Source organism: Montipora capricornis, chromosome 3 (genome assembly GCF_036669925.1).
Source record: "Montipora capricornis isolate CH-2021 chromosome 3, ASM3666992v2, whole genome shotgun sequence".
Classification (NCBI taxonomy): domain Eukaryota; kingdom Metazoa; phylum Cnidaria; class Anthozoa; order Scleractinia; family Acroporidae; genus Montipora; species Montipora capricornis.
The window spans coordinates 36868925-36881424 of NC_090885.1; the positions used below are offsets into that span (position 1 = coordinate 36868925).

General features: G+C 40.3%; 2 protein-coding genes and 1 pseudogene across 3 annotated transcripts in view; 2 read left to right on the forward strand and 1 right to left on the reverse strand.

Annotated features, from left to right (window-relative positions):
- LOC138043020 (uncharacterized) overlaps nt 1-12500 on the reverse strand; it is an 89909-nt gene that overhangs the window by 39394 nt on the left and 38015 nt on the right. The window lies entirely within an intron of this gene.
- Nucleotides 6552-11170, forward strand: LOC138041792 (DNA-directed RNA polymerase II subunit RPB2-like; annotated as a pseudogene).
- Nucleotides 11321-12500, forward strand: part of LOC138041795 (DNA-directed RNA polymerase II subunit RPB2-like) — a 10653-nt gene continuing 9473 nt past the window's right edge. Inside the window, exons 1-4 of the mRNA XM_068887496.1 lie at nt 11321-11350; nt 11639-11807; nt 12048-12144; nt 12412-12500. The exon at nt 12412-12500 is cut by the window's right edge and continues 6 nt beyond it. Coding sequence (XP_068743597.1) covers nt 11321-11350; nt 11639-11807; nt 12048-12144; nt 12412-12500 — 385 coding nt within the window. The remainder of the gene's footprint in view (nt 11351-11638; nt 11808-12047; nt 12145-12411) is intronic.

Sequence of the window (12500 nt, forward strand, 5' to 3'; positions counted from 1 at the left end):
GAGAAGGTATTTGACCTATTCGAGAATGCTGTCAAAACTATCCAGATCTGCAAGAGATGTCTGGCACACCTACAGTCTGTGCAGCACATAATAGACTCTGAGTGTTGTAGCACTTGTCAAAAGTGCTTGCAATTGAAGGCAGTCTGCCCTGCATGTGCTCAACAAGGACAAGTAAGTTACATTCCCTCACTTAGGGCATGTTCTAGGTGTTGTCAAGACGGCGTCCAGTGTTACCGTACCGTTGTTTTTGTTGTCGCATCCGATTGTGAATGGTGTAATAAGAAGGCATTGGTGCAAATTAAGGAGATGAGGAGAGAAGGCATTATTCCCATTGACATGTTGTTACTTGTTGCATTGCTAAATGTCGTCCATCTAGGCAAAAGCCTAAAAATTGGTTCATTCTGCTACAAGCTGAGCGGAGCAACTTAGTCTTGATTCGTACCCTGCGTGATTGTGACAAGCCCGAACTTTGGAAAAAGCTAAGGAAACTTTTGACTCTAGATTCGGTGCGAAACAAGGATAGAATGGATTACAATATTGTGGTATTCCTGACACGTTCAGAAATTTTCAAAATAGTCAAGGCTTTTCCACCGGTGGTTCATACGCTTATGCCTGAAAAGTATCGCTAATGGAAAAGCACCATGCGGGACCTATATCCTCATCCACTTGCTTTTACAACCGAACCCATGGGTAGGCTGCTCGTGATAGACCACGATCCACAGAAGAAGTTGTCTAAGCTTTTGCTGCTGCGCCTCCATAACCCTGTTGATGTTGAATTCCTAGTTGTATGTTTCTCGGACGGAGTCGCTTAAATAGCGGAAAGAGGAGCTCAAGGAGTGAGATACGTCAATATAGAGGGATCAGTGAAACTGGATTTGAAAAGTCTACGCTCTAAGGCTGCAATAGTGGAGGAACTTCGAACACGACGACTTCCTGAGAATGGAACAGTTGCACAACTCAAAACGCGACTTGCAAATCATTTGAAGAGGATTTTGGACAACTTAAAGCGAAAAGACTTTTTAACTTAGATCCCAACTCTCCCAAGTTGGAGAAGCCATCAGCACTTTGTTTTGTAACTCCAGGTATTCTTATCTGTCTTATCTGTGCTGATTCCGTGTCGCTTGTCTAAATTTTAAATGATCTGCCGAGTCGGGCTTTAATCAATACTCGCGTCCCTGTCGGAAATTGAAAAAAAATTAGTTGTTGTTGTCGGAATTTCAGTAACATACAGGGCAAGTGTGTTTTATTTGGTGTGATCACGTCACTTTAGAAAAGTCGTATAACGGGGCGTGATGTGGAAATGCCTGCAGCTCGAAACTTGATGGGCGTTCCACAGTTAACCGATTTCGCGTATCGAGCATGTAACAGGCAAATAGCCATCGCATGGCGTGCAATTTGAGACAAAAAATCACAAGAAAGAAATAAATGAAATTTTGTCTTACCTTGATTTATTCGTCCTTGCTATGACTGCTATGTCATGTGCAACAATAAAATTGTTCCACTCATCCGCAAATTTAAAATGAAGACCATGCTAACTTTACACTAGTGCAAAGGTTTCCGGATTCTTGACAAACCTCGAACGTTTAAGTACTGGATTCGTTTCGGTGATTACACGCAAACATGAATCCGGTATGATGAAAAGGTCCCAGATTCTTCACAAATCCAGAACCTTATGGATCCGGAATCGAAAGTGGAAACCTTCTATCCGAATACTTTGAATCCGAAACATTTCATTCGTGTAAACAGGTTATGCCACGAATCCGGATTGTCTAAGCCCGCTCACAATCCTTCGGGATTACCTTTGCACCAGATGGCCGCCGAGTTACCAGGATATACGGCGCTCTTATACTATACTTTTTCCTGAGATCTTGACTTTGCTCTCACGATTAAAGAGACTGGTGCTTTGAGGGAATTCTTCATACTGACATACAAATTCACTTCGTAAGTCCTCATATTTTCTCTTCACGGACACTCAGTCATGGCCTTCCACTTCACTATCAGTCTAGTTCAACGTGCCTGTATTTTCTGATTTTGGCTTTGGATGCCATTTTGAGTAATGAAACAGCGCCTAGTAACCGGATTCATCGAGTCAGTAAGTGTATATGGACATGCGCTGGATTATCTTCAAGGTCTTTCACTCAGTATTACTCTGATTACAACCTGAAAAACTCTGAGGGAAGCTGGCTTTGCCAAAACCGAGAACTAATTATTTAAAGCGAGGCTTCTCCTATAGCGGGGCCACATTATGGAATAACTTACCCAATAGCTTAAAGAATGCTTTATCTGTTGATCAATTTACGCGAATTCCCACTCGGCAATCATATAAAGCAGTTGTAATTAATACTTTTAGTTTTTAACTTGTAAGCTTAAACTGATGATTTTCCGTGTTTAAATTAAGAAGTATTACTACTACTACTACTACTACAGTTGTTTAAAGAAAACGACAAAACTTTTGAAATTACAAGACAAGTTTCGACAGAAACTTCTGTCATCTTCAGTTGATTAATGTACGAAGCGTTAAGTTGAATTTATAAGTCGTAAAAGGTGCTAATTATGCCAGTAACAACGGAATGTACGTAAAACGTGACAATTTGAGAAATAAAAGGATAGTTTTAGATTTACGTGATGCAGTTGTTGATTAAGAGAAAGTTGTTCTCTTTGAATATAAAAAGCCTCTTTTATCTTGAGTTGAAAAGTCGTAGAGGCGTGACCTTCAAGACCTTTAACTGAGATAAAATCAAGGCATGCCCAAATAGGAAAAGAGCTTCTAGCAGTTCAGTTCAGCTTGGAGCGATTCAATCAATACGCCTATGGAAAGAAAGTGGCCATTAAATCAGAACACAAGTCTCTCGAAGACGTTGTGAAGAAACCCCTGGCTGCAGCACCACCGAGATTAAAAAGAATTCTACTGAGAATGCAAAAGTACGACTACGCGTTGGAATATAAACCAGGAAAGGAGCAAGTCCTCCCTGAAATGCTCTCCCGAGCACCTGTCTCTCAAACCGTAGATAACAAAATGGAAGGGGAGATTGCGCTGCATGTGCACCTGGTAAGACGGACGCTGCCAGTCACAGAGTCTAAATTGGAAGAATTAAACGCACAACAGCTGAAGACCAATCACTAAGGAAACTCTCCTAGAAAAGTAAATATGGATGGCCAGAGACGAAGGTGCAAACACCAGTTAGTATCCATGCATACTGGGGCATGCGAGATGAGTTGTCATAATTGAATGGTGTAGTTCTCAGGGGTGAAAGAATTGTGATCCCTCTCTCCATGAGAAAGGAAATGCTGGAGAGGAAACACCAGGGTCACATGGGGATTGAAAAGTGAACTCCCATATCAAGACTGAGATGCACTATATGCTTAGAACACCGAAAGCAAAACGCAAAGGTGCCTATGATTGCTTCTCGTGTACCAAGCAAACCATGGGAAGTGGTAGCCACAGACCTTTTCACATAGGAAAAATCCGAATATGTTACTATCGTGGATTACCACTCAAGATTTCTCAAAGTTGCAAAACTGCCAGACACCAAGAGTATCGCGGTCATAACCCACATAAAGTCTGCATTTGCAAGACATGGTATACCTCCTGAAGGGATCAGTGATAATGTCGCCCAATACTCTTCAAAGGAATTTGAATCATTTGCAACATCGTGGGACTAAACCCTTAAGCAAATGGTCTCGTTGAGAAAGCAGTTCAAACTGTGCAAAATCTGTTAACCAAAGCAAAGCAAGACAGCCGTGATACATATATATCGCGTTACTGAAATACAGAAATACATCCATCGATGATGTTGTCTCACCCGCTCAACTACACATGAGCAGATGACTTTGGTTAATCATCCCTGCAAGTGATGTCTTATTAAGGTCTTGGATGCCCACAAGGTTATGGAGAAAATGGAGCTAAAGCAAGGAAAACAAAAGCACTATTATTTTGACCGGCAGACCAAAGCCCTCCCAGTTTTGAAAACAGGTGATCGGATAAGAGTGCGAATGGGAAACAGTTGGAAACCGGGAAGAGTCGTGCAACACGCAGAAACGCCCAGATCGTTCGAAATCCAACATGTGAAGGAAGAAAATACCGTCGAAATCGAAGAATGTTGATAAAATCTCCAGAAGATAATCTTTCATCACTAGACAGCCCATTTGCTTCTGACTCACCGACAAGCAGTACACACGAATGCCCACATTCCAAGGAACCGGTGGACAAAGTAAACCCATTAGTGGAGGGCCTTACAGCAACAATTCCCCAGCCTGAGGAACTGTCCTCTACAAATGAAGATATTGAAGAGACAACCAGGACTGCCAGTGGTAGGGTTGTTCGGAAGCCACAGTGTTTCAAGGACTACGTTCTGAGGTGAAGAGCACTCTCTAAGTGTTGACGTTGGCAGAATAGTTTGAACAGTTGAATGAATTTGCTAATTGTTGTTGCTGTGTGACTCAATGACGTTTATACTGTTTTTTATCTTTGGTTTTTTTGCATGTTTGTTTTGTTTTTCTTTTAAGGGGAAGGTCGCTATGATCAGCGGTAGTATTTGTAAGGATATGCGCATTGCGCTCGGTCTAGAAGCCATGATGGATTAACCTGTTAGTGTTCACTTTGTATCTGTGTTTTATTTGCTTACATCGATCTAAAATAACGAGATTTTAACATCTGGAAATGAGTGCATCTGGAAATGACGAAGACCCAAATTGCAGAAGACTTTCAGAGGAAGCTAGGCCACAAATCATAATAAATGACAACGCAGCCACACTTAAAACAACCACAGACTGAATACGGAAGACACGCAAGAAAGAGCAGGTGATTAACTTCCTAGCCTCGCAAGAAGTCCGCTGGAAGTTCAATGTAGCCAAATCGCCATGGTGTGGAGAGATGTACGAACGTATCATCAAAGACATCAAGAAGACATTGCACAAGGCAGTGGGGAAGTCTCATCTCACGTCCGAACAACTTGAAACAGTAATCGTGGATATTGAGAATCATTTGAACAACCGTCCACCCAAACTGAAATTCTACCAATCATTGGGGAAGAGTGCGCATTGTGAAAGGTAGCGATGGTATCCCCAAAGGTGTGATCTTGATGCATAAACAGTTGAAGCGTCTCTAGTCAAGGCTGTGTGTCCTCTCGAAATCAGATGTGTGGACACCGCCCCGACGCCTAAAACCATCCAACACAGACCACAACAAGTGATCAGGAGAGCGGCTATCGAGTCTCAGGCTCGATTTAGTGAATATTTTAGGGACACTGATTGAACACTTTCGTAAAGGGGAGCGTGAACGAAAGTTACGTGGCATTAGTTTGTTCCTCCACGATTACAAAAAGCTGCAGTATGATTGGCAACAGGAAATCGATTAAGAAAGAATGTGATTTAATGATTGTATCGAGTTTACAACTATCGGTTGTGAGTTTATAAAGCGGAGAGGAATAAATATGTTTTAAAATGATGATAGAGAGGCTCTTTTTTACACATACCTATCTTGAATCAGTTCGGTACAAGCAGTGAGTCTCGCCGCTTGTAACACTAGAATCCCAAAAGATGTTAAATGGATCCCAAAGGAGATCAAAACGAGCAAGCGTTTGTGCAACAAAATTCGATCGATCCGCATCCATACTACCGTTTTTACATTGTTGGCGTAGGTTGAAAAATATGTTCGTACTCGAAATAACGTATATTGCATAATCTAACAACGACAAATTACCCACACACTTTACGTTTTTACAACGCTACTGTCCGTGTCTTATTGGTGCCATTGATAAATGTCCATTGCAATACAACTTTTAAAATGATAATAGTAATAATAATTCAGTTACATGGTGCTATGAAAAATCAAACATTTAACATTTTTCTATTTAAGTTGTCGATATATTTTCTCCATTTAAGATTATGACTGGACTCTTTGTTATTTGATTTCATAACCTGTGATTCTAATTAATATAAATAAGCCAGGGTTTTACAAAACACTCTAAAGGATGGGCGAGTGCTATTTTTCCGGCATTCATAGATGTCTTTTTTAGCTACATACAATTAAAAGGTGATTGAGCAGCAAGAAATCTTCTTCTCTATTCCAAATCCCAAAGAGTTTATCAAACTTAGAAAGCCCATCTAAAGCTATGTTTACATTCCTACACCAACAAATAAAGGCCAAAAATCATTAGTGAATGGACATGTGATCAATAAATGTTCTAGGGACTCGCTCTCTGCATCACAAAAAGTACAGTGTACACACTGTACATAATGGTGAAGCCATCAAACCAATTTTGTGTAGAAAAGCATTTGTGGTTAAGTATCTATGAAGAATTTTATACTGAAACTCCCTCGATTTTGTGTCCTTGAGCACTTTAAAAGGTAAATTATATATTTCTTTCCATTCTAAACGCACATTGGAATATTTCTCCGTATGGTAATAAATTGATAGCATTATTTTTTATGGGTTAAAAGAGTTAAAAAAAAAAGATTTGCTTGCCTAGGGTGACTTTTTTGTGGTTTAAACTATTGTTGCTTTTTTAACAAGTTTCCCTTCCATGCTCTACTGTTTCAGATTATTGAATTGAATGTACATGCAACGAACTTGATGACCGTGATCACTATGGCAACAAGCGACTTGACTTGGCAGGGCCTTTGCTGGCCTTTCTCTTTAGAGGGTGAGTTCAGGTGTAATTAATTCCATGAAACAGGTCCATACACTGTATGTAGAAAAGCCATGGCATAATTACTGCTTAAGTTGCAAATTGAGTCTTTAGCAAGAGACTTGGAACTGTCACTAACAGCCCAATCCCAGAACAGTGACTGTAAAGGCTGTCAGTTGAGACCCGATCATTTTGTGTGTGATTGACATGATACGTCAATCATCTTTTGTGTGCAGATTATGGCGGGAAACAAAGGAAACCAATTTTAACTTTTTAAAATGAATTTTTCAGAATTTGTTTTTCGGAAAAATATGACTCAAAAATTTACCTTTACAGAGCCCTTAAAATGAATTTTAGTGGAAAGTGACTTGTGTGATTCAGGCACTGCATGATGGCATCCTTGCGGGTTGCCTTCCCTACCAGGGTTCCACAGCAAACATTTATTGTACCTGACCAGATACATTACTTACATGTAACCTCCACGACCGAGAAGCCTTGGGATGGGAAGAGTGGGGCTTAATGATCTGCAATGATTTGCAAATTGTCCAGCAAAGCTTGCACGGCCACACGCAAGCTAGCCCTGCAGTATTCCAGGGTGCCCCCAAAATAAAGGCATGCCCATTTGGTTCGAAAAGGCTGCATGCTGCATTGGCTTGAGATTAACCTTCCCTACACGTGTAAATTGCATTTACATGTAGCTTTATAAATAATGCTTCTAATCACATGTCATAGATGGGATAATTAGTTGGCCATGAACAGCGGTACATTTCTTCCTTCTTTTAAATGGTTTTTTTTAGGTTGTCCAGGAACCTTATGAAAGAAGTGAGAATGTATGCACAGAAATTTATTGACAGGGGGAAGGTACAGACCAGTATCCGTCATTTGTATTGCCTATTGATTTTGTATCAGTAATCAAAAGCTGCATGAATATTTTATAACAACAGAAAAATTTTAGCACAACATGACTTATGGTGCTTGATTTTCTTACATTAAGGATGCACATTACACAAGCCTATACTAGTGTGGAATACATCTATTAATTTGCTGTAGCATTGAAAACCTTTTAAGGTTTTCAATGCTACAGCGGTGCTAATGCGGTGATAAATGTTCTTAAAAGATCATTTATCACCGCATTTATGTCGTAGGACTTCAACATTGAATTAGCTCTCAAACCAAAAGTCATTACAGATGGATTGAGGTACTCTTTGGCAACAGGAAACTGGGGTGATCAAAAGAAAGCCCATCAAAGCCGTGCGGGTGTGTCACAGGTTCTCAACAGACTGACGTTTGCATCCACACTATCTCACTTGCGGCGTCTGAACTCTCCTATTGGACGAGAGGGTAAACTGGCTCGTCCCAGACAGCTGCATAATACCCATTGGGGTATGATTTGCCCTGCAGAGACCCCAGAGGGTCATGCTGTGGGACTGGTGAAGAATCTGGCTCTGATAGCCTACATTTCCGTTGGCTCACAACCCAGTCCTATCTTAGAGTTTTTAGAGGAGTGGACTATGGAGAATTTGGAGGAAATCACACCATCAGCCATCAACAAGTGAGATTCTAAAATTAATAACTACAGTCAACTAATTTTGTAGCGAGAAAATTTGGTTTTGGTCACGGTACGACCGTACAGGTACATGTATGTACGTCAACCCCTCCATGTTTGCCAATGTGACCAGTATCACGTGACCATATCGTGGGACTCAAATTTAGAGCTCATCAAGTTCAGCTGTTGTTTTTTTTTTGAGTTGACTGCTGACCAGTTACTGGGTTTCGATTGGATCACAGGCTCAAGCAAGGTTGCAAGAATAAATAACCCGCAAGCTCCTCTTTTGGGCTTGGCTAAATCTAAATATTAAAGTCAATTTAATAACACCATTATTGAAACAACTAACAAATGAATGTAAACCATGTCATGGTTTGGTTTCAAAATTGTTATTTATTTTGATAAACTTTATTATGAATTTGAATGCAGTTTTTCTTGTAAGGTGAATTGCTGCAAGTTATGCAAAAACCAGAATGAAAGGTTTTAAACTGAACAAAAAAGAATCATTGTTTTGTCTTTCCTCCTTTTGCATTCATTCTTGAGTGTAGTTCTGAGCTTTATCACCCGTTTTTTCAAACTGACTTTCAGTTTTTTTTTATAATCAATCTGTGGCCTTTAGCTTGACAATTATTGCGACTGGTTTGGAACTCACTGATTTGGCTTGCATCAACCACATTGCATTTCAATGTCTTTTGTTCTCTGTTGTTGTTGGTAGTGAACTTTAAAGATCTCAAACAATATAAAAAAGGAGTTTGGGGTGTAATTCCATGTGTTGTTGAGAATCCCAAGTGTGTCACTGTGTTACGTATAGGCTGAATAATGCTTGTAGTTCATTAGCTTTAAAATCTGATGGTGCAGTTTACGAAGATGATTGTCAAGAGGATGATATTTCAATCATTCTCATTATTTAATAATGATTGTTTCTCCTTCCAGCGCAACCAAGATTTTTGTCAATGGTTGTTGGGTAGGGATCCATAGACATCCAGATCAGCTAATGAGTACACTTCGAAACTCCGAAGACAAATGGATATCATTGTTTCTGAGGTACTGTACAGCTAAAGGTTTGTCCATTGAATAGCTCACGTCTGATTTTGAATTGAACTTTCAACAATGGTCAGTTGTACTTTGGTAGGTTTCCATGGTGAGAGATTTCAGAGAAAAAGAGATTAGGATCTACACAGATGCTGGGAGAATTTGTCGACCACAGTTGATTGTGGAGAATCAAAGATTGTTGCTAAGGAAACATCACATTGATCAGCTAAAGGAGAGGGAGTGCAACGACTATAGGTGTGTTTGCTTTGTTTATTATTTATGAACTCAAAGACAATGCATGATTTTACTTTGATAGCTTAGATCACCAAGTTGTTGCTTAGAGGCCTTTTCCCTCTCACGATCAACCCAAAATGATGGTTGAGGTGATTCACTGTCATGAAATCAATAATTATTACTAACCACATGTAGGCTTCTTAGTAAGCCTCTGTGGCTTATTTGTAAGTTCATCTCTGGAGATCTTTGGCAGGAATTAAATCAGTTTGGTTTTGTAACCACTGTGATTCTTAATGCAAGCTTGGTACATGTAAGTCTCTCGCAGCGGAGTATCTCCAGTCTTTGGTTGGTAAAAGTCCCAAATTAAATAATAAGTGTATATAAAACAAAAATGTTATTAGCAATTCAAAGAACTTTCTTGAAATGGTTTCTGTGGAATGAAAGAGATCATGTGCTGCAGCGGGTTCATTATCTTAGGGCCGGGCACCCAGCAAGTTGACGGCCTGTACACAGTCTTTAGACATGACTTTGCCCGGATGTGTTCATCTTTTCTGCTTAGTTTATTATATTAAAGGCATTAAAAATGCCCAGCCGCCAAACACTGATGACCTCCTGTGCAAAATCTTACCGAGGTGACAACTCTAACAAGGCCTGTTTCGGGAGAAGAACACAATTCTTCCGGGAAACGGGAGAAATGATATATTTCTGGGACATTAAAAAAATCTACCATTATTTCAGTAAGAGGAAGAGGAAGAGGTACGTGGATTAAAATTTAAACTCAGATTTATACAACATTTTGCAAAGTTTGACACTTTAGAGCAGTGAAGACGCAACGCTGTCTCCTCGTGGCCGTTTTAGACCAATCAGAAACTGCTTTCATTGTAGTTCACACAGTTGGGTTCCGATCGAATTGTCAATACTTACATTAGTGGAGAGGAACCCCTTCTTGTAAGGGGATTCTTGCTTCAGCACCATAATCATACCACAAAGGTTGCTAGTCTACTGCTGTTTTTGTTTTTTTTACTTTATACAACTAACCAAGGTTCTTAGCCGCAAAAATTATTGAGAAATGGGACTACTGCTCCAATTCAAAGCCAAGTTGCCCGAAGCGTTGAGATAAAATCGACCGAAACTAAAACTGCGAGAAAAAAGTAAGTTTGGTCTAGAATGGCCTCGTGAGCCGGTAACGGGGTTAACCGTGTAATGCTAGCCTCATAAGATCCTGAAAAAAGTACCGGGGTCAAGTGCAATGGTCTGGCAATGGCATTTGATCTGAGCCAAAAAGATTTCAGTTCAGTGCTCCAAAACACGCATACAAGTGTAGGGATGAAAACAACAACATTGAGCTTTTCCCTTTGGTGTGGAAATGCGATACACGTTTCTGCTTTCCAAACCTTTGTCACATGTTCAGTTTTATCTCAAAGATAACTAACTTTACTTTCAAGTGATAGACACTATATATTGATGTTTTCGGTGGCAACTCATTGAAAATTCCGTATAAAAGATATAATTGTAGCGCATGAACCTAGTTGAATGGTTTAGCTCTCTCGGGTCTCCTGTAGCTGACTGGTAGAGCATCCGAATTAGTAATCGGCAAGTGTTCGGTTCGACTCTTGCATAGGAGCATTCGAATTGTTTTCCGAGTATTGCCGAGTCACCATATAAAGTGAAAAATGTCTTCATTGATAATTGTTTGTTTGTTTTTTATTTGAGCTGGTCGAAGAATTAGCAGCTATTTGAACAGCTGCTGTGGACCCGCTGCATTGTATACCCACTCACCCATACACTCACAAACGACAGCCCTATCACCGGGGACTCCATCCCCTAACCTTCACGAATAGTGTCGGGTTCTGTAACGTCCCACAGGGAATTTATGAACATGGAAGATATTTTTCAGACGGGGCCTACGGTTAGTAGTCCTTATCCGAGAAGACCTCAAAGTAGTTCAAAGTCTAACTATTTGCAGATTAAACTGCATAGGCAGCACTTTCTCCTCCTCCTGATACGGCCGGGGTTTGAACCCGCAACCTCCTGCATGCTCAACCGATGCTCAACCAACTGGGCCACCGCTCATATTCTGTATGACTTGTAAGATAAATGTGAGCATTTGCGTTATTCCAAACATTTAAGCGGTCGAATCATTCGGGCAAATGAAAACAGCACTAAGATTATTCGTTCTAACAATTTTTCCCTTCAGTCTCCTCGTAACACGTATCAGTCTGCTATGGGGAAACAAGCCATGGGTGTTTACATCACAAATCATCATGTACGCATGGATACGCTTGCGCATGTGCTGTACTACCCTCAGAAGCCACTGGTAACCACTCGCTCCATGGCGTATCTCAGATTCAGAGAATTGCCCGCTGGTAAGTGAAGAACAGTAACGAGACTAAACAGTAATGATACTACCCTCCATAAAAAAATAGGTAGAAGGTGTGAGGTATTTATTGTATTTGAAGTGAGGACATGTCAAAAAAGGTTCTTGGTAAGGTGCATTCTTTCTGCATTTAAGCAGCCATTTAGTTTAGTTGTAGAGCAATTGATTCTCGTCTAGCTTATCCGTTATACCGATCTGTTCTCTTTCTGTTTGGTTATCTTCTTCCTAGGGATCAATGCCATTGCAGCGATTGCATCTTACACGGGTTACAATCAGGAGGAATCGGTCATCATGAATGCTTCAGCTATTGACAGGGGATTGTACAGGTGAAAAAATCGAATCTGTTTACACACAAGTTAACCAAATAATGAGAACACAAAATAGGTCAGTTTCGTATTGTCACGGTTAGACTGGATCTAGCATGGAATGGAGGGTAATGCGGGGGAAATAATTTGCTTGTAAAAGGATTTCGCCGGATTAGCCTCCATTTCATGCTCGATCCAACACAATCGTTTGAATACGAAACTGGCCTATTGAAGCCTACTTTTCGAGGAAAATAACGTGGATTCCAACCTTTACATAATATATTCCAGATCCGTGTTTTACCGCTCATACCGCGACCAGGAATCAAAGAGAGACATAGACCAAGAAGAAACATTTCAAAAACCAACAAGGGATACAT